The sequence below is a fragment of the Trichosurus vulpecula genome, chromosome 2 (assembly GCF_011100635.1).
Source record: "Trichosurus vulpecula isolate mTriVul1 chromosome 2, mTriVul1.pri, whole genome shotgun sequence".
In the NCBI taxonomy this organism is placed as follows: domain Eukaryota; kingdom Metazoa; phylum Chordata; class Mammalia; order Diprotodontia; family Phalangeridae; genus Trichosurus; species Trichosurus vulpecula.
In genome coordinates, this window is record NC_050574.1 from 323,934,979 (window position 1) to 323,958,154 (window position 23,176).

General features: G+C 35.3%; 1 protein-coding gene across 2 annotated transcripts in view; it reads right to left on the reverse strand.

The window, feature by feature from the left end:
- PPP2R3A (protein phosphatase 2 regulatory subunit B''alpha) overlaps positions 1-23,176 on the reverse strand; it is a 229,347-nt gene that overhangs the window by 20,772 nt on the left and 185,399 nt on the right. For both annotated transcript variants that reach the window (XM_036745773.1, XM_036745774.1), the window contains 5 exons: positions 12,240-12,288; positions 8,043-8,132; positions 6,436-6,611; positions 5,748-5,866; positions 1,690-1,796 (listed from right to left, as the gene is read on the reverse strand). In XM_036745773.1, coding sequence (XP_036601668.1) covers positions 1,690-1,796; positions 5,748-5,866; positions 6,436-6,611; positions 8,043-8,132; positions 12,240-12,288 — 541 coding nt within the window. The remainder of the gene's footprint in view (positions 1-1,689; positions 1,797-5,747; positions 5,867-6,435; positions 6,612-8,042; positions 8,133-12,239; positions 12,289-23,176) is intronic.

The window sequence follows — 23,176 nt, forward strand, 5'->3', positions numbered from 1 at the left end:
CTCGAATAAGGGGTGAAATGGTCAGACTTGTGTTTTAAGAATATCAGTTTGTCAGCTATGTGGAGGATGGAATGGGAAAGGGAGAGTCTAGAAGACAGGAAACCACACAGGCTTTTACAAAAATATAGGAGAAGGTAAATTAGGTGGTGACCGAGTAGAGAAAAGAGGACAGGTTATATTGTGGAGATAGAATCGCTAAGATTGGATATGAATGGATATGCAGCATGAGAAAGAGTGAGGAATCAGAGATGTCACAGAGGTTGATAAACAGAAGAATGGGTGATAGCACCCTTAACAGAAATAAGAAATGAGGAGGTAGATTCGGAGGATGAGATAATGAGTTCCGTTTTGGTAGTGTTGAGTTTGAAGTATTTAGCCAACATCCGGGTGAAGTTATCTAGCAGGCATTTGGTGACTGGGGACTGAATGCCTGGAAAATTATTAGGGGTATACACACATATGTATACACATATATACATACATGTGTGTATGTATATGTTGTTCAGTCGTTTCAGTCGTGTCCAAATCTTCATGACCCCATTTGGGGTTTTCTTGGCAAAGATACTGGAGTCTTTTGCCACTTCCTTCTCCAGTTCATTTGACAGATGAGGAAACTGAGGCAAAGAGGGTTAAGTGACTTGCCCAGGATCACACAGCTAGTTAAGTGTCTGAGGTCACATTTGAACTTAGGTCTTCCTGACTCCAGGCTCCCCCCCCCCCGCCCCCGACCCTCCCCACACAGATGAACTCATGAGAACTGACAACATCATCAAGAAAGAGAATATAGAAAAGATGGCCCAGGACAGAGTCCGAGGGAGGCGGCATCCGGGAGGAGATAGTGGAAGAGCTACTCTGGGTAATGTAATAGAGAATTAATCAAGAAAGGATTGCTATGTAGCAGTGAGGTCCCCATTCAGGTAAGATAAAACAAATTATGTAGTGAACTGAGTGCCTGGAGTATTAGAGTAGTTCAAGGCAACAGGCATTTATTAAGGGCTTACACAATGCCAGGCACTGTGCTAAGTGCTGGAGATACAAAGAAAGGCAAAAAAAAAATAGTCCCTGCATTCAAAGAGCTCATAGTCTAAAAGGGGAGACAACATGCAAGTGACTTACAAAGAAGATAGAGACCCGGTAGAAGGGAGATACCCTAGGAAATGGTCTAAACCCACAGGGAATTTGCTAATGTTACAATGGAGATTTCAGAGTATTTATACTGTTGTTTTGATGTAGTCAAAAACCTAATTAGAGCAGAGAAGAGTGAATGTTCTTTGCTGCTACATAAATCTAAGCTCATAATATCTGCCAAAATTTATTATGGACAGAGGGTTAGTATAAGCCTCAGGGGTAGGGAAGGGTGGGAGGGAATTCTTTATGTTAGTATTGGGGGAATCTCAGATTCTGGTTGGGTTTCTAAGAGGAAATAAAGCAGAAAAGGTAATAGAGGGCCTTCTACTTAAGGCAGGCCCCAGCTATGCTTCACAGAGGAGATGCTTAATAAATGCTTCTTGACTTCACTCCCTACTTCCTCGCCATCCAGATAGCCTCCCCAAACATTTTGCATGCCCTGCCTCTCTAGAAGGCCATCTGTAAAATGTCCTCTTCTGTAAAATATGTAAGAATTGTCATGAGGTCACATTTTGAAAAACAGTTGAAAAAATTCTGAAACGTAGGGAGAATTCCACCTACCCTTCTTGTAACTGCTCATTAGCAGATTCCTCTGCAACAAGAATTTCATATTCCTCAGCAGCATATCTGTCCCAATCAGAAGGTTCAGGGCTATCATTCTCAACATCCTAATTAAAAAGAAAAGAGGCAAAAGAAATGAGGTAAGTTTTAGACAAAGTATTCATGATGAAAACTAAGATGTATCAAAAGATAATGTGTTGTAGAATGAAAAATTATCCATCTGAAAAATGTTTCACTTCAACATGTGTATGTTAGGCATATTCTTACATCACAAAAATTAGTTATCAGTTCCATCTCCTGATTGGTTGTCCTCATGTTCCTCAGCTGAGATAAAGCAAAACTTGACAATGGATTACACAAATAAAGAGATTGGAAAAAGGATAAAAAAACTTCTCACCGAAGCATGATAGTAGAAGTGTATTGTGTTTCTCAACTGCAACATCTTGTTATAATGAAATTCTCAAAATCACTGCAAGTTACTCAACACTTTTGCAAAGTTCTAGGGTTATTTGTATTTTGGAAGGCTTAACACCACAATGGTGAAGTAAAACCTTTAATGAGGATGACTGTTAAACTGGCAGTAATCTTTCTTTATGTTCACCAAATAAATCAGCAAAACGTTGAATTTGAAGGTAGTCTGCATCCTCATAGCGACACAGGTCAAAGAGTAGACGAGAGTTATTTTTAATGCTCCAGGCTCCTTACTGAAATAAATCTCATCTTTTTAAACATCTATATATTTCCAGTAATGCTGCATGGCTAAAAGTCATAGAAAACCAAAGTCTCCAAAGGATTAATGATGCAGGTCATCCAAAGAGTCATGGAAAGTAGGCTTCAAAATCCTGGCAGTGAAGAGCTGCGCAGAAGAAGCTTCAGAGATAGTATCAGAAATGTGTGAATAGAAATGGAGTTGATTCTATAGAAGAGCTAGTGAACTACACAGAGCCATACAAAATCAAAAGACATAGAAGAAGCTTCCTCTTCTGCTGTTGATTTAATCCCCTTTGGAAAATTTATGGGATAGACTGTAATTCAGATCTTTGGAGTATCACATCAGTGAAATCATGGATCCATCAAAGTACTGAATTATTCTCTTAAGGAATTCTCTTGACTAAACAAAAAGTTTTAATCACCTTTAATCCAGCTTTGGCTGGTTTCACACAAAGCATTTCTCTAGACTTCTGTACAAATATTTTCATTATAAAAATATCTTATTACCATAATTACATCTTGAGGGACTGGATGTCTTTCTTTTAGACTTAGTTACTTCTCTCCACTACTTCCTCTTGATTTCACTAACTTGGTAAAATACTGTGTAGTCAGTGGTACTTGATGAAAATGAATGATGTGGTGACTTTGTACCATTGGAGGGAAATAGCTGCCTCAGGGAGATCAAATCTACCACAGTTAAGGTGGACAATTGTGGGTGGGGTAGAAGTCTAGTTAGGTAGGTCTAGAAGTGTCAATTACTACCCAAGGAACAGAGACTGATTTAATGAAGTAAATCTGTAGTAGAGTGCTGAAGGGCTGTTTAATTCACCTGAGTTTATATATATATATATATTTATATAGCATGCTTATCAAATTTGCAGATTGCACAAAACTGGGAGGTGAGGATAATGATTACAACAGATGACACACTGGAACAAGGAGTTAAATCTAGTAAGATTATATTTAATAAATGTAAAATCCTTCATCTGGGGTTCACACTCCCCCGACAAAAAAACCCAACAACCAAACTACTGTACAGGCTGAGATTTGGCTAAATGATAGTTCACATAAAAAGGGCTTATGGGATTTTAGCAATGTAAAAAATGATAGGTGACAACCAAAAAAACAATGTGATTTTAGGCTACGTTAACAGAAGAATAATGTGCAACATGATTCTTAAAAAACCAACTGTACGTGAAAATTCATTGGGTCTAACACAAACCCCTTGTTCTTTTCTGTATACGGAAATATATTTGTTGATGACTGTTAACTTCACAATAAAAAAATTCTCCAGGTTATCTTAATTTGCATCTATCTTATTAGTGATTTGGAGCCTTCTTTCATATAGTTGTTAATAACTTGTGGTTCTTTTAAGTTCTTTTTGTTTAGGGCAGCTGGGTGGCACAATGAGTAGAGCACCTCCTGGAGTCAGGAGGACCTGAGTTCAAATCTAGCCTCAGACACTTGACACACTAGCTGTGTGACCTTGGGCAAGTCTTTTAACCCCAATTTCCCTGCCTTCCCCCCTCAAAAAAAATGTTCATATACCCAGGTTGTTTTAATAAGTTGAGCTGGTAATGCTCTAATTAGGTATGTTGTCTTATCTTTAGTCCTTTTGTTAATCTAATACTTACTTCGATAACTAATTTTGAAAGACTCTTCACAGAATTTCTCAAGTTCTCCAACCTTTACAATGAATGCTCACACATGGGCTTTCTTATATTCGTAAGCAGTTTGCTTCAGTTTCCTTATAATTATTGTGAGTACTACAAGGTGAGATGAGCAAGTGTTTCATCAAATGGTCATTTTGTTCCATTTTGGTACAGAACAAAACCACCTCTGACAACTCTTTTTTCTGAATTTTTGATGAGAACCTTTTAGCCATCTTTCCATGTACTTCTGACATTTTTATGTCTTCCAGTTTCATTCATTACAAGGATATGTATTAAGGATGTGGTTCTTTCCCTCCAGGAGTATATAAATATGTTGACTGTTGGACAAAGGTTGCATGTTTACATGGATTCTAAAAACCAATTCTTGGCACCTTCTTTCCCCTTTTCTATTACTTGGCCCTTGTGGAAGAAGGAGGTTATAAAGAATTGAGCCTATTTTGCATTTTGAATTTCATGGATTACTGTGACCAAAAAACCAAAAACATCCCCTTTGGTGGCCAACCTTCTGATGATGAACTTCTCTGTGCTTCATCAACAGCTTTTCCTGGGACATATTCTATCATTGGGCTCAAACTCAAACCTTTTCTAGTGTGGTAGAAACTGCCAAAGAATGCATTCTACTAGTACAGCTTTTAAAAACCCAGGGTTACCTCCATGCTACAATGATGTACTGATGTGGTACTTGAATGTGTTGAGTTATTTTCACTACTTGACTCAAATTATTGTTTCATAATTCTTTTTAGTCATGGAGGATGCTCAACACCTGGACATAAAAATTAATTCCTCATTTTAATGCTATTTTTAGAATTCCAAAAGGTGCAAAATGTATAGCGAGTATAAAACTTGTCTGAAAGGACTCAGAATTCTGTGACACTCACGGTAGCAATTTGGTCTTTTTAGCTACATGGTGTAGTGGAAGAATACAGAATGAGACAGAATGAGTGTCTAGTTTTGTGCCTTTCTCAATTACCAGTTGTGTGATCACAGACAAGTTATTTCCACTAGCTTCAATTTCTGTGCGATTAATTGTTGACTATATGGATTGTAAGCTCTAAAATTTTTTGATAAGATATGAAAAATAAAATTATTATGAGGGGCATTTTTTCCAAACCTATTTTGAAGCAAATTGTTCATAGGTTAACTTAAACATATGTGGGCCTGCTGTCATGAGAGGTATTTTACTTGGACCTTCTACTTCCATTATCTGACCAAATGCCTTATGTGTGCCTTCGATCTGTGTGTTGATATGCTATATGATTATGGTATGATATGCTGCTTCGTTCAAGAAGAGGCTTCTCAGGATAGTTTGGAAACTAATGTGCTGAATTTATTATGTTTTTATTATTTATTTTTGTTTAAATTTATTTATTATTTTCTTCATAATATTTTATTATTATTAATTTTATTATTGATAATTAATATTATTTTTAAAACCCAAGCTGTATGTCAGAGAATTTTAGTTTTAACACTTAATCCTCTTTTCCTGTTCTTATGGGTGTATGGTAAAGTTCAGAGTAACAAAAATAAAAACCATTTTAAAAAAGAATATAGGTTTTTTGGGGCAAAGAAAAATTATAAAATGTGACTTTAAGGCACTTTCCAGCTCTAAATATATAGTCCTATGCTCCTATATCATTTATTGCTGGATGCAATAATATTAAATTACAATGATACCTTTTGCACTGCAAAGGGATCTCTCTGTTCATGGTCCAGGTATTTCTCTAGATTAAAGAAGGTGTCATAAAAAATATGAGCCATTCTGCATCTCTTCAGGTCTCTGAGAGTTATTTTACCTGCATAAAAAGCAAAGTTTGTAATTTCATCAAAAGCTTATCAAGTGAAAAAAATTTTGTCCACTTTAAAAACAATACGTATATGTTTTATTATTATAAAAATCCATTTTCCCCTACAGAAGCTTTATTATAAATGACTTAGTTCATAGTTACATTGTATTAGAAAGGCTAACTTTGATAAAGAATACATGAAAGACTTCTGCGCTCAATAAACTTATACTTTAAGGAAGAATTTGAGGAGTTAAGCAATTTAGGGTCATTTTGGGTTATGCCATTCAACATATGCATTCTGTAAAATTCGGTGTAGTAGAAAGAAGAGCAGGTTCAAAATCACAAGATATGAATTTGGATCTCTGCTTTACCAGCTTTACCCATGATTTAGCTTTTTTGACCCTCAGTTTCCTCATTTGCAAAACAATTTGTGTTATCTACCTTTTAGGATTGTTGTAAAGCTTAAATGCAATAATGTATATAAAGCATTTTGAAACATCAAAAGATTATATAAACATCTACTATTAATAATAGTTAAAACTGTAAAAGGCCAGGGCACAACAATAAATCGATATTACCATCGAGTTCTGGTTTCACCAGGTCAAGCATCTGGCAGAGCAAGTCATGGAATGGCAATGGTTCAATACCCATGGCTTCCATTCTTTCACACTGTTCTTCATAGAAATATTCAAGTTCATACATGGAGAGCACACCATCCCCATCCAAATCCATACAGCGGAACCAATATTCAATGCTAGTAAATAAAGAAACAGTAATTTTTTTGTAATATAAAAATACTACTTTATAGCATCAATTTCTTAAGTATTCAGCGTACTTTATTTATATTTCTGCACACTCTGCAAGTCCTTAATCACATTATTTTGTCTTGTGATACAAGCAAATTGTCCTATGTTAAAAATAAAGGCTTCCAATATTAGATTTAAAAATAGCTATCTTTGCTTATTATCAATGTATATAGTTTAAAAAATTATAATGCAGGGACTGGGAATCTTTAAGGGGCAATGTTCTATAGGAAAACCAACTGAGAGTCACATAAGTTAAAAGCAATTTAATTCAGCTTTTAAAAATAAATTGAAATGTTTTAATATTATGAAAAGGCAACTATGAAAAACACAAAATTATGAAGTATATTCAGTTTTATGTAACTATTTAAAAGATTTAAAATCCTATTTTAAATTTGGAAGCACAAATGTTTTTAAAAATGAAGCAAGGGCCTCATTTCTAGTTGAGAGTAATAAGAGTAATTAATATACATGTTTTTGTAAAGGAAAAGGTCTACTATCATGGAATAATGGCATCTTCTTGCCTTATACAGGATATTGGTCTTAAAGATATTTAAAATTGTGTTTTGTGTTTTTGCATAATATAGGCAAAAATAGGATCTACATACATTATAAAAGAAATAAAATCTGCATCATACATCACTCTGTTTCCAGCCCAGCCCATTTCTTGTCGTTTGCACTATCTCTGGGCCACTGGATTCTGCCCTCTGCTTTGCCTAATGCTCCACCTTTTTGCGGACGATCCTCAGTTTTGGATCTGGGGCCTGGGTGGTTCTGATTGGTGGCTTCCTATCTAGCTAGTCCCAGCTATGATTAACAATTAACACTTGGACCATTATTTTGGGCTATCAATGTTGCCCGCTTCTGTACCCACTAGACTTTGCCATCTCTCCTAACACAATCCTCCCCGCCTCTTCCCTTTTCCAGATCTGGAACTGTAATCAAAACAGTACTGACACTGCTAATGCCAAGAGTGTACCAATTAAAAGTACCCCATCACCATCTCCAACATCCCAAAACAAACTATCCCCTTCTCCCTACTATTCTGTTGTGTTTTGTTTCCTCTTATTATAATTTCCTTGAAGGCAAGAATTGTTTCACTTTGTACTTGTAGCCTTAGCAAAGTACTTAGCACAAAGTAACTATGGTACAAAAGCTTTTTCATTCTTTCATACAGATTGCCTATGCAAGTGAATGGTCTCTGTAGAAATGTTTTTGATTAGTTTCTTAATGGGATAGGAAGTAAATACTATAAAATTATGTCATATCTATGGTGCCATATACTGCTCTGTTGTTTCTTTTTCAAGTAACTTCAAAAGTGCTTCAGCTCTAAACTGTTAAACACAATAAGGTAGCACAGAAAGATAACTTAGAAATCATACCTTGTCAGATTTCTTTTGTCTTCTTCAGAGATCAGAAACCATACAAAATCTGCATAGCTCATTCTTCCCTCTTTTTGCACGACATTCCCCCTAAAAAAGATATCGTAAGTGAAAACTTCAGGACAATATCTTGGATAAATTTGGTGAGATGACATTCAAAAGTCATAGTAACATTTTTCTGTGGAAAGTTTGTAATTTTGTTTCAGGAACATTTAAATGAATAAAATGGATATACTTTAAGTTAATGTTCCAATGAGTGGTTTAACCTATTTGCTAAGACTGAGAAATTAAAACTCGTAGGCATTTGCAAATATTCAAATTAACCAAAGGTTTATCTATTTTATTTTTTTCATAAAACCAGCTCTTAGTTTTATTTATTAGTTCAATAGTTTTCTTAATTTCAACTTTATTAGTCTCTTCTTTGGTATTCAGAGTTTCTAATTTGGTATTTAATTGGGGATTTTTAATTTGTTCTTTTTCTAGCTTTTTTAGTTGCATGCCCAATTCACTGATCTCCTCTTTTTTCTATTTTATTCATGTAAGCATTGAAAGATATAAAACTCCTAAGAACTGCTTTTGATGCACCCCATAAATTTTGGTATGCTGTCTCACTGTCATTCTCTTGGATGAAGTTATTGATTGTTTCTATGATTTGTTGTTTGACCCACTCATTTTTTAGAATTATTTAGTTTCCAATTAATTTTTATTCTCTTTCCATGACCCTTTATTACATGTAATTTTTATTGCATCATATTCTGAAAAAGATGCATTTAATATTTCTGCCTTTCTGCACTGGATTGTGAGGTTTTTATGCGGTCAATATGTGGTCAATTTTTGTGTCGGCACCATGTACTGTGAAGGAAAAGGGTATACTCCTTTCTATCCCCATTCAATTTTCTCCACAGGCCTACCATATCTAACTTTTCTAAAATTCTATTCGTCTCCTTAACTTCTTCCCTGTTTATTTTGGGGTTAGATTTATCTAGTTCTGGGGCAGGTAGGTGGCGCAGTGAGTAGAGCACGGACCCTGGAGTCAGGAGGACCTGAGTTTAAATCCGGCCTCAGACACTTGACATACTTGCTACCTGTGTGACCTTGGGCAAGTCACTTAACCCCAATTGCCCTGCCCTCCCCCTGCAAAATATATATAAATAAATGTTATATATATAATATATGTAAATAAAATAAAATAAAAAAAAGATTTATCTAGTTCTGAGAGGCGAAGGTTGAGATCCCCCACTAGTATAGTTTTGTTGTCTATTTCTTCCTGTAACTCCCTTAACTTCTCCTCTAAGAATGGATGCTATACCACTTGGTGCATATATGTTTAGTAATGATATTACTTCATTGTCTATGTCTTTTAGCAGGATGTAGTTTCCTTCCTTATTCCTTTTAATTAGATCTATTTTTGCTTTTGCTTTGTCTGAGATCAGGATTGCTACCTCTGCTTTTTTTACTTTAGTTGAAGCATAATATATTTTGCTCTAGCCTTTTACCTTTACTCTGCGTGTATCCCTCTGCTTCAAATGTGTTTCCTATAAACAACATATTGTAGGATTATGGTTTTTAATCCATTCTGCTGTCTGCTTCTGTTTTATGGGAAAGTTGATCCCATTCACATTCACAGTTATGAATACTATCTGTGGGCATTTGCAAACATTAAATTCTAAAGAAAAACTAGTCTTCATTTTAGAGCCAAATAGTATGCAGAATGGACCACTATTTCTTTCCTTCCTCCCTCTCTTCTTTCTTCTGCATTTTCTAAGGGGTAAGATAAAGGCTGCTTTACTCAATATGCATCTGGTACCTTGAATGCTAGTACAAAAAAAGAAAACAACTGAAGTGAGCCCCTCGGATTGGAGCTGGTCCATATGAGTGCAATCTGGGAGCCCTGGACCATAGGTTACAAGGATATTTAATAAAGCTGTTCATATGAGAATGAGCTATCTCAAACTATTTGGTTCTCTCTCACTGGAGATTTCAAGTGGAGGCTGTCATGTTGTATAAGTAATTCTTGGTCAGGTATAGGTGGGGAAGATGCAATAGCTTTTAACTCATATTCTGTGAATAAAATTTTTTTTAAACTGAATTTGAGCAAAGGGGTTGGGTCAGTACTTATCCCTTCACACTTTGTTGCCTTGTGTTCCTTGTTAACAAAGATTATCTATGGAAAAGACTATAGTGAACTGACTTAGAAAGAGGCTGACCCTAACTGCAGCTCTTTGAATATTCTAAAGGGAAGATCAGGCCACTGTAGTTAACCAGACTCTCGTTTCCTTTTGAGGTTGTGAAGTTTAAGAGCAATGGTTCTAGGGTTTCAAAAAAGAAAAGGACCTTCAAGAGAAGATTGATAAGGAAGCCACCCAGATAACTAGAAATAGAAAATAAGGACAACAAGGAGTAACAATTACTTTGATGGCCCCTCTCAGATGAGCTCCTTTTTCTGCATAGAGCAGAACTCTTTCTACTGGATACTCTCTCTTCCATGGCTTTTCAAGGCAATGCTGTATATTCCTATCTGTTCACTCCTCAGTCTTCTTTGACGGATTATCATTCATATCATAAACCTTGACTCTGTACCCTTTTTCCTTCATTCTCTAAACTAACGGTGACCTCATCAGCTTCCATGGGTTTAATTCTCATCTTTATGCTAAAGATCGTTAAGTCTCCATATTCAGCCCAAATTTCTGTCAGTCAACAAGTATATATCAGGTGCCTACTATGCATCAGGTACTGTGCTAGGCACTGATGATATAAGTACAAACAAACAGTTCCTTCTCACAGCGAATTTACATTCTAATGGGAGAGACAATAAATGTAGGTGCTTAATAAATGCTTGTTTATTGATTGAAAAAAAATATAGCCTAAGTATAAAAGTTAAATAGGAATATAAACAAAATACTTAAATACAAGGTAGTTTGGGAGGGAGCAAAGGGAGCTAGGTGGAACAGTGGATAGAGTGCTGGGCCTAGAGTCAGGAAGACTTATCTTCCTGAGTTCAAATCTGCCTTCAGACATTTACTAGCTGTGTGACTCTGGGAAAATTATTTAACTGTTTGCCTCAGTTTCCCCATCTGTCAAATGAGCTGGAGAAGGAAATGGCAAACCACTCCAGTGTCTTTGCCAAGAAAACCCCAAATGGGGTCACGAAGAATCAGACACAACAGAAAATTACTGAACAGCAACAAATCTCTATTACCTCTATCATTTATAAACTCCTCTGTTTGGCAATTAAAGCCCTAGCTTGGTGCCAACCTACTTTTCTAGTCTTCTTCTGTATTATATAAGTTTACATGTAGAGTTAAACTGGACTTTTTTGTTCTTCACACATCGCATACCATCTCCCAATTGTGTGCCTTTCCTAGAGCTGCCTCCCAGTCATGGAAAACATTTCCTTGTCACTTCTGCCTCTTAGAGATCTAGCTTCCTTTAAAGCTAAGCTCACCTTCTATATGGAGCCTTTCCTGAATTTCCTCAGGTTCAAGTAAATTCCCCCCACAAATAATCTTGTTTTTATTTTGAACATAGTTTCTATATTGTGTTACATGTACATGTCGTTTCTCTTCTACATTACCCTCTCATAAAACGTGAGCTTGAGGGCAGGGATGTTTCAACTTTGTATTCCCAGGTGCTAATATGGTGCCTGGCACAGAGTAGGCACTTAATAAATGCTTGTGAACTGCTGATTGACTGAACCCTGGATAGAACTAAAACATAAATCATAGGATACCTGTTTTCATTAGGTTTTTATGATAAATATTTTTGGACATAAATTGAGCCACAGTTATCATGTAATGAACCCTGTTATAATGAAGTCCTTGCTCCAATTATTAGCAGTTATCTATTTAAATAATGCTTTTTCTTTAGTAAATTTTAAAAATTCTTCAATTTCAGATGTAGCAAGATAAAGTAAGTCAGGCAGGGAAGGAAATATAGGAAGCAAACAGACTCAACATTAAGAATAATGAAAACTTCCCTATAAACTTTTTTATTTATTACTTAACATGCTTAAAGAAATCTAAAGAAATGTAGCCCAATATCCTATCTTGGAAAATATTGATAAGAAAGGAAGTGGGATACCTTCCCTCATAACATGTCACTGTCTCTATTAAATGGTTGTTATTCTTTCCCAAATTTATGGTTCAGTCAACAAGAATTTGTAAAGTGCTTAATGAAATCCCTGAGGCATTTTCTTACCTTGTCACTGCTCCAGAAAATATTCTTTCAATAATCCTATTTGAAGATGCTGAAAATGAATGAAGAACAAAATTAGAAACACATTCTTTATGATCCACATTTTTATAAATCTATTTTCATCTTGCTACAGAATTGTAGTTTGTGAAAGCATCGTAGATAAACTGTAGCACTTCTCTGTTACTAGTAAAGGCTTCAAGTTAAACCCTAAAAACTATCCTTAATGAGAACATGATTAGAGCTACAAGCTCTAATCTCTTATGACTCCCGGTTCAACTCCTAATTAAAGATCTTTATTTAGAGATCAAAACATCGTGATGGGAAACTGGACAGACTGAAGAACGTAGGGATGTGTGTATTGTGATTGCAGTTATATTGGGATATATACCAATATTTATGTTAAGGAACACACAAAGGAACTTGTCTAACACAGATAATTATTAACTCTGGCACCTAGTAGCTATGCACCCACTTGTAAAAAGGATGGTGTTTTTTTCATTCTTTAGTATGTACAATTCAATGAAATATCTTTAATGAAAGTTCCTTCTTGAAATATCACTAGTCACAAAGGAATAATAAAAAGGCAGTATATTTGTGCAAGATTTTCACCCTACCTATTTCCAAAAGAACTTGATATGACCTTAAAACAATGCAATTTAAGATACTGAAAGACAAAACAGGAGGCCATCTAGAGAAAGAAGGAATAGGTGTGTTCAGGTTTCAAAACTGAGTAGATTGGCAATATATGCACAATAAATTTAGTTCTAGGTTTTTTGATTGCTAAGGGAAAGATATCTGTGACTTAATTTTTCCTCTTTAATAAGAGAAGACATATATCAGAAATATTTTTCTAGGAATTAAACTTGGGCAGGAATTTATAGCATGGGTCCTTGGACAGATATTTAAAAGCCTATAGAATATAATAAAAATGACAATTCTACCCCAATTTATCTACTTATTTAATGGCATCCCAATTAAACTACCAAAAATTATTTTACTGAGCTAGAAGAAAATATCAAAATTTATTTGGAACAAAAGGTCAAGAAGATCAAAGGCATTAATGAAAAAAAGGAAGGAGTTTTAGCAGTACCAGATCTTAAACAATATTAGAAGGCAGTAATTATCAAAACTACTGGCTAAGAAATAGAAAGGTGGATCAGTAGCACAGTAGTAAATAATTACTGTAACCTTGTGTTTGACAAAGGTAAAGATTTAAGCTTCTGGGATAATAATTCACTGTTTGGTAAAAATTGTTGGGAAAAGTGGAAAGCAATCAGGCAGAAACTGGGTACAGAACAGTTTTACATTATTTACCAAGATAAGGTGAAATCTAGATCTAGATATAAAGGGAGATATAAGTAAATGAGAAGAATATAACATATTAGCTATCAGACTTATGAATAAGAGAATTTATGAATAAACAAGAGATAGAGCACATTGTGAGAGAAAATTGATAGCTTTGATATTAAAATAGTTTTCCACAAATAAAACCAATGTAGCCAAGATTAGAAAGAAAGCAGAAAATGGAGAAAAGAGATTTTTATAGACAGTTTCTTGGATAAAGGTCTTGTATCTTAAATATATGGAGAACTACGTCAAATTTATAAGAATATGAGTCATTCTCCAATTGATAAATGTTCAGAGGTTATAAAAGGCGGTTTTTCAATGAAGAAATCAAAGATATATATGTAGTCATATAAAAAAGCTTTAAATCATTATTGAATTAGAGAAATGCAAATTAAAACAACTCAGATATCATCTCATACTTATGAGATTGGCTAAAATGATAGAAGGGTAAAAATGGCATATGTTGGAGGGGATGTGGAAAAACTGGGACACCAATACAATGTTGGTGGGACTGTGAATTGATCCAACAATTTTGGAGAGTAAGCTGGAATTATGCTCAAAGAGTTATTAAACTGTGCATACCCTTTGACCCAGCAATACCACTATTAAGTCTGTTTCCCAAGGTGACCATGGAAAAAAGAAAAGAACCTCTATGTTCTAAAACATTTATAGCAGCTCTCTTTGTGGTAGCAAAGAACTGGAAACTGAGAGGATCTCTGTCACCTGGGGAATGGCTAAACAAGTTGTGGTGTATAATTGTGATGGAATACTACTGTGCTGTGAGAAGTGATGAGCTGGTTGATGTTAGAAAAACACAGAAAGACCAAGAGAATTGCATGCAGTAATAGCAGTACTGTCCAAAGAATAACTGTGACTAAGTTATTCTGAGTATTATAAATACACAAGTCAATTACAAAGGACCTATGAAGGAAGATGCTATCTACCTTCAGAGAAAGAACTGATAAATAGAAGTGTGCATAGTATGGCTTTTACATCTATATCTATATATAATCCCTATCTGTATCAAATAGTGGCCTTCTTTAGTGTGGTGGAGAGAGGCAGACAGACAGTTCAGAACTTAAAATGTAACAAATAAATTAAATTAAAAAATAAAATATGAAAAATGTAAAAAAAAAACCCAAACCAACATGGATAAGACAGATTTGCAGAGAGTATAAGCTGAGTGTGCAGGCATAACTGGACCATGCTATGTGTATGCCTACTGTGGACAATATTTTCAGCCTAGATCATATAAAAGCTACAGAAATGCTATTCAATGAGAGTTCTCTCATCAAACCTTTATGAGAGCAATAGTTATTATATTACATTTTAGTTTACTGAAGGCATTTTTTGCAGGGACTTTAGTTAACATAGACAAGTTATTCTGACTTGTAAGAAGGCAGGGGTAGAAGTTGGAGAATCTAGATGTTTAGACTATTATAAATTTCATTAGACTTTCTCACATATCAAATGTACTAAAAAAGCTTCACACAAGTACTAGATTTCACTCATATCATGATTAAGAAATATATAATTGTTTATGGATTTGGCACTTTATCATTCTAGATTTTCCTGATACTGGTTTCTTGTTTTCCCTTAGAATTGCAGACTTGAAAGGGACCTCTGAAGTATGTGGTTCAATCCATGCCTGACTAAGAATCCCCTCTATTGACATTTCCAAGAAGTGTTCATTCACTCTATGCCTGAAGTACTCCAAGGAAAGGCAACCTGCTAGATCAGGTCATATTTGATTCAGCCCTGCTTTTACATTTTGAGTTTACTTCTGCTTAGGTGAAAAAAGAAAAAACCAAAACAAAACTCTTCTCTCCCTTTCCAAATGCTTGTCTCCTTTTGGCTTAGTATTACTTTTCTTTAGTTCCTAGACTCCTTTGTACTCTCTTTACACTGCACCCTCTGAAACTCCTGATTTAAAAAAACAAAAAACAAAACCATTTATTGATTGTCTTTATGCCACAATTGTCTCTGGAAAAAGATTCCTTTATTTTAAACACTTAAATAAAAACTCCTTATTTAGTCACTTTATCTGACATTCTATCTAAGTAGTCTCCTGTCTGTCTGCTGTGAGGAGAGAGGCATGTCTCATTATCTGTTCTTTGAGATTACTGGTTTTTCAAATTACTCCAGAGTTTGGCTTCCTTTAACTGATCTTTTTATTGACATAGTTTTAGTCACCATACTTTTTTTTTGTTTTACTTATTTCATTCTGCATCAGCTTATACAAATTTTCCCATATTTCCCATGCATTATTAACATTTTTCCATCACTTTCTTCAGTCTAAAAATTGACAAAACAATTTTTGTCCCTGATTTTTGGTGTTTGCTGACTTCTGAGGTATAAATGCTCACACTTAAAATTTAATATTTGGCTTTCTTGAGTTAGTCAAGCTGGCTCCAGGTTGCTACTTGGTATATGACCAGTAGTGTGATCACTGGTTGAGAGGAATGGACAGGTTAGCCACTTATTTTTGCATAAATCCAAATTTATGAATGGTTATAGACCAATTCACAGTTCCACCAACAGCATTTTAGTGTACTTGTCTTCCCACAGCCCCTTTAACATTGACCAATTTTGCTCACCTTTGCCAAATTGCATATTACAAGGCAAAATTAACCAATCATTTCTTTGACCATGAGTGATTTACAACATGTTTTCAAATGGTCATGAATAGTTTATTACTTTTTTGAAATCTATTTGTTAAGAATGGCTCTTGATGTCATGCATTTATGTCACTTTCCTATATATCATGGAACATCACATTTAACAACAATGACTAATATAAATGTTTCCTTTCATCCCACAATTTCTCTTTTCATTCTACATTTATTAATTTTACTGGTGCAAAAGCCTTTTTATTTTATATAACCAAAATTAGGTATTTTGCCTTTTATGATCTTCTCCGCCTCTCCCTTGGTTAAGAACTCTCCTGTTAGCCATATGTGGTAGGCATATAGACACGACTGGCTTCCCTTTAAGGGGGAAAGGAGATTGTCCTTGGGTTTTGGCTGACTGGGGGAGTAGGACTTGAATTATTGGTTTGGCTTCTTTGCCTCTTGAAGAATAAAAGATCTAGCTTAAATCAACCAAAATATATTAAGAACTTACTGTGTGGCAGGCATTGAGCCAAAACACAAAGAATGAAATAATCTCTGATTGCAATGAACTTACATTCTAATGAGGGGAGACAATAAGTACATATAAAAATATACAGCCAAAATATAAATTTAATAAACATATACAAAGTAGTTAAAAACAAGGTAGTTTGGGAGGGAAGACACTAGTAATCACAGGGATTAGGAAAGGCTTCATGCAAAATATAGTGCTTTATCTTAAAGGAAGAGAAGGACTCAGTGAAGTAGGGGTAAGAAGGGAATGTATTCTAAGCATGAAGGTCAGTGGCAAAGGCAGGGAGACTCCATGGAGATGAAGTTTCTGTGAGTAAGGTACATAGATAACATCCATTTTGACTATATCAGAGTGTGTTGGAGAAAATATGCCTGTTGCAGCTGGAAAGGCAGGTTGTTTTGTTTTTGTTCAGTCATTTCAGTGGTGTCTTACTCTGTGACCCCATTTGGGGTTTTCTTGGCAAAGGTACTGGAGTGGTTTGCCATTTCTTTTTCCAGCTCATTTTACACATGAGGAAACTGAGGCAAATAGGGTTAAGTGACTTGCCCAAGGTCACACAGCTAGTAAGTGTCTGAGGCCACATTTGAATTCAGGTCCTCTTGACTCTAGGACCGGCAATCTATTCATTGTGCCCTAGAGCTCTAAAAGCTAAATAGAATAGTGCATATTTTATCCTAGAGGCAACAAGCCACTGGAGTTGGTTGATTATTGGAATCACATGGTCAGAAAACTACTTTGATAGCAATGTCTAGGATGGACTAGAGTTAAGAGAAGAAATATATGGGCAATAAGAGCCCTGAAAGATTTAGGGAAATTCTAGTTGTCCTGCAAGAGACACCTTTCTGATTCAGTGTTGCTGACTTGTAAATGCAAAGGGAATGTGGGGACACGGAGTAGTGTTTTATCTGAATTTAATTAAGAGCAAGAGTCCCTCCTTATAATTTCAAGCCTGAAGCACTTCACTGCCCAGCCCTGAATATTTGGTGTTTTGTTTACCAAGATTTTGTGGTTCAATTCATTGTTGATGTGGAGGGAAGGAGTGAGGAAGAAAGGGAGCCATGGTCCATTGGACAGTGAGATATAGGATCCTAGAAGAATCCTGTGACTGAAGCCTTGTTAGGGATATGAGGGGAACCCTCTTCCTGGGATGGGATGCAAGGTCTCATTCACCCTGTAGGGTTAGCTTGATGGATGCTTTTTAAGGAGACTAAGAAAATGGCAAAACTAACTGCTCCTTAAATCTTATTAATGGATTTAATAGTGGATTGCCATTGTAAGGAAAAAGGAAAAAAATTGTCCTCACTTGCTTGATAATGGCCTAGGTGTAAATGCTTTGATTTTTAAAACCTGTGCCTTTAGCCTAGTAATAATGCAAAGTTCATAGTAATAGGTACTGATAATACATATAATAACATATACAGACTATAGCTGGGAAGCAGGATGTCAGACCCAGAGGTTTCCTTGAAGAATGAATTAAACCCTATTAGGACTGGGGCTACGAGGGAAGATAATAGGAGCAAGTGAAGATGAGGTTTGGAAGCAGAGCCAAAGGGAAGAGAGCCTCTTAGGTACCCTACTAGTACCTCTTGGGATGCTACATTCTGAGGAGTGATGGAATAAAAGGGCTTTTACCACCAAAGAACTTGAGAGGCTGCAGAAGTTTAGAGCAAACTAATGAATCATTAGAATAATGTTAATGAGGGTGTGGTCTAATGGGGGAAAGGTAGAGTTTTTGTCAGTTGCAGAGTAAAATCAACTCGGAAATCTTACAGAGCCTTTGCCCGAGAAAGCCTTTTGTCTCTTTTTAGATAGCTAAAGTGGGTAGCTTTGTATACTTGGCCCCACAGAACTGAATTCATTTTGCAGCTGACTCCCTGATGGGTACTGTGAAAAAGGGAGTGAAACTGATAGCAATAACGACGATGGTGAAGATGATGATGGGAGTGAAATTAATAATGATGATGATGATCATGAGAGCCGACATGTATATAATGCTTTAAGTTTTACAAAGTGCTTTGTATTTATGTTATTGCATTTCATCTCATTGAGGCAGGTGCTATTATTATCCCCACTGTACAGATAAGAGAACTAAGGAACTAAGTGTTGGGTGGTTTAATTAAGGGACTAAGTCAAATGGTCAACAAAATCAAAAGAATGAAAAAAAATAGAAGAAAATGTGAAACGTTTCATGGGAAAAACAACTGATCTGAAAAAAAGATTGAGAAGAGATACTTTAAGAATTATTGGACTACCTAAAAGCCATGATAAAAAAGAACCTAGACATCATCTTTCAGAGAAAACTGCCTTAATATCCGAGAACCAGAAGGTAAAATAGAAACTGAAAGAATCCACTGATCACCTCCTGAAAGAGATCCCCAAATGAAAACTCTCAGGAATATTATAGCCAAATTCCAGGATTCCCAGGTCAAGGGGAAAATACTGCAAACAGCCAGAAAGAAACAATTCAAATACTGTGGAGCCACAGGATCACACAAGATTTAGCAGCTTCCACTTGAAAGGATCAGAGAGTTTGGAATATGTTATTCCAGAAGGCAAAGGAGCTAGGACTACAACCAAGAATTTTGCAAAACTAAGTACAATCTTTCAGGGGGAAAAAGGGATATTTAATGAAATAGAGAACTTTTAAGCATTCCTGATGAAAAGACCAGAGTTGAACAGATAACTTGACTTTGAAATACAAGACTCAAGAGAAGCATAAAAAGATGAACATGAAAGAGAAATAATAAGGGAGCTTAAACTGTTTACATTCCTATATGGGAAGACGATAACTGTAACACCTAAGAACTTTATCATTATTAGGGCAGTTAGAAGAAGTATTCATAGGACAAAGGGCACAAGTGTGAGAAGACTATGATGGGATGATTTAAAAAATAAAATTAAAGGGTAAGAAAGAGGGATGTACTGGTAGAAGAAGGAAGGGAGAGGAAGAGGAAGGGAGGGAGGAAATTATTTCACATTAAAGAGGTGTAAGAGGAAGAGCTTTTATAATGAAGGGGAAGATGGGTAGTGGTGATGGCAGGCAATGCTTGAACCTTACTTTCATAGAATTGGCTCAAACAGGGAATAACATACACACTCGATTGGGTATAGAAATCTGTCTTATACTACAGGGCAGTTGGAGGGGGGTAGAGGAAGAGAAGGAGGACTGATAGAAGGGAGGGTGGATTAAGGAAGGAAATGGGCAGAGGGAAAACAGACCTTTGACGGGGGGACACAGTAAAAAGTGAGAGGAGAAACAGGGAAAAAATAGGATGGAGGGGAATACACAGTTAATAATCCTAACTGTGAATGTGAATAGGACGAACTCACCCATAAAATGGAAGCAAACAGCAGAATGGATCAAAAACTAGAATCCAACAATATGTTGTATACAAGAAACACACTTGAAACAGAGAGACACAAACAGAGTAAAAGTGAGGAGCTAGAGCAGAATCCATTATGCTTCAGCTAAGGTAAAAAGAGTAGGTATAGCAATCATGATCTCGGACGAAGCAACAGCAAAAACAGACTAAATTAAAAGAGATAAGCAGGGAGATTATATTTTGCTAAAAGGTACCACAGACAATGAAATAATATCAATACTAAACATTTTTCACCAAATGGCAAAACATCCAATTTCTCAAAGGAAAAATTAAATGAGTTATAGGAGGAAATAGACAACAAAACTATACTAGTGGGGGACCTCAACTTTCCTCTCTCAGAACTAGGTAAATCTAACCACAAAATAAATAAGAAGTTAAGGAGATGAATAAAATTTTAGAAAAGTTAGATATGAGAGAATTCTGGAAAACACTATATAGAAATAGAAAGAAGTATACCTTTTTCTCAGCTGTACATGGCACATTCACAAAACCTGACAGTGTAGTATGACATAAAAACCTTACAACCAAATGCAGAAAAGCAGAAATATTAACTGCATCATTTTCAGATCATAATGAAATAAAAATTATATTCAATGAAGGGCTATGGAAACATAAACCAAAAATTGGAAACAAAATAATCTAACCCTAAAGAATGAGTGGGTCAAAGAATAAATCATACAAACAATAATTTCATTAAAGAGAATGACAACAATAAGACAACATACCCAAATTTATGGGATGTAGCCAGAGCAGTACTTAGGGGAAAATTTAGATCTCTATTAGCTTACATCAATAAAGTAGAGAAAGATCAGATTAATGAGTTGAGCATTCAACTAAAAAAAATTAGAAAAAGAACAAGTTAAAAATCCCCAATTATATACCAAATTGAGAATCCTGAAAATCAAGGAACTGATTAATAAAATTTAAAGTAAGAAAACCACTGAGCTAATAAATAAAACTAAGCACTGGTCTTACAAAAAAAAAAAAAACAAACAAACCAAACAATACCATTAGTTATTTCGTTAGAAAAAAAAGGAAGAAAAAGAAATTGTATCAAAAATAAAAAGGGTGAATTCACCACCAATGAAGGTGAAATTAAAGCAAGTATTAGGAACAATTTTGCCAAGTTGTACACCAAGAAATCTGACAAAATAAGTGAAATGGATGAATATCTACAAAAATATAAAACTGCTCACATTAACAGAAGAAGAAACAGAATACTTGAATAACCTTGTCTTAGAAAAAGAAATTGAACAAGTCATTAGTGATCTCCACAAGAAAAAATCCCCAGGACCAGATGGATTCACAAGTGAATTCTACCAAACATTTAAAGAAAAATTCTAATACCATATAAACTATTTGGAAAAATAGGCAAAGAAGTCCTACCAAAATCCTTTTACAACACAAATGGTGCTGATAACTAGAAAGAAAATCATAGACCAATTTCCCTGGAGTTAAGAAGACTCATCTTCTTGAATTCAAATCTGGCCTCAAACATTTACTAGCTGTGTGACCCTGGGCAAGTCACTTAACCCTGCTTGCCTCAGTTTCCTCATCTGTCAAATGAGCTGGAGAAGGAAATGGCAAACCACTTCAGCATCTCTGCCAAGAAAAGCCCAAATGGGGTCACAAAGAGTTGGATACAACTGAAAAAAAAGGGTACAATACAAGCTACAGACCAACATGTCATACCATATACTGAGATAAGGTCAAAATGGATATATAATTTAGATGTAACTATCACAAAATATTAGGGATTAAATTATTTCTTAAGATCCTATTTATTAAGGGATGGATAAGGGAAGAATTTATGACCAAAAGAGATAGAGGTCATTACAGGATATAAAATGGATAATTTTGATTATATCAAATTAAAAAAAACCCAATGCAACCAAGATTAGAAGGGAAGCATGAAACTAGGAAAAAAATCTTTATGACAAATTTCTCTGATAAAGGCCTCATTTCTCAAATATGTAGAGAACGTAGCCAAATTTATAAGAATATGAGTCATTCCCCAGTTGATAGATGGGCAAAGTATACGAACAGGCAGTTTTCAGAAGAAGACATGAAAGCAATCTATAGTCATATAAAAATGGTCTAAATCACTATTGATTAATGAAATGTTAATTAAAACAACTCTGAAGTACCATCTCATACTTGTCAGATTGGCTAATATGACAGAAAAGGAAAATGACAAATGTTAGAGATGTGGAAAAACAGGAATACTAATGTACCTGGTGGAGTTGTGAACTGATCCAACCATTCTGGAGAGCAATTTGGAACTATGCCCAAAGGGCTATAAAACTGTTCTCACTCTTTGACCCAGCAATAGCACTACTTTGTCCGTATCCCAAAGAAATTTTTTAAAAGGAAAAGGACCCATATATACAAAAATATTTTTAGCAGCTCTTTTTGAGGGGATATACATCAATTAGGGAATGACTGAAGAAGTGGTGGTAAATGTGATGAAACACTACTGTGCTATAAGAAATGACAAGCAGGATGCTTTCAGAAAAACTTGAGAACACTTATATGAACTGACGCAAAGTGAAATAAGCAAAACCAGGAGAACTTTGTACATAGTAACAGCAATATTTTATGATAATCACTTGTGAATGACTTAGCTATTCTCAGCAATACAATGATCCAAGACAATTCTGAAGGACTTATGATGGAAAATGCTATCCACCTTCAGAGAAAGAACTGACGGCATCAGAATGCAGATTGAAGTATATACATTTTTACTTTATTAGTCTTGGTTTTGTTTTTTTTTTTGGTCTGCATTTTCTTTTGCACTGTGCTAATATGGAAACGTTTTGCACTGGTATAAGGTTTAAGCTGGTGGCCTAAACAAAATTTCTGCTCAATTGTTTTTAAGTTTATACAGTAGTTCTTGTCCTGTTTCCTAGAAATTTATACTCAATGTAATCTGTCAAAAATTGGGCTTTTGTTGATTGCTTTTGTTTCTTGCTTAACTAGTTTGTTCCAATGATCTGCAAGTTCATACTTCAGTGTGAACTAGTTTTCATGACTATGGCTTTATAACTTTGTTTGACAAGATACCAA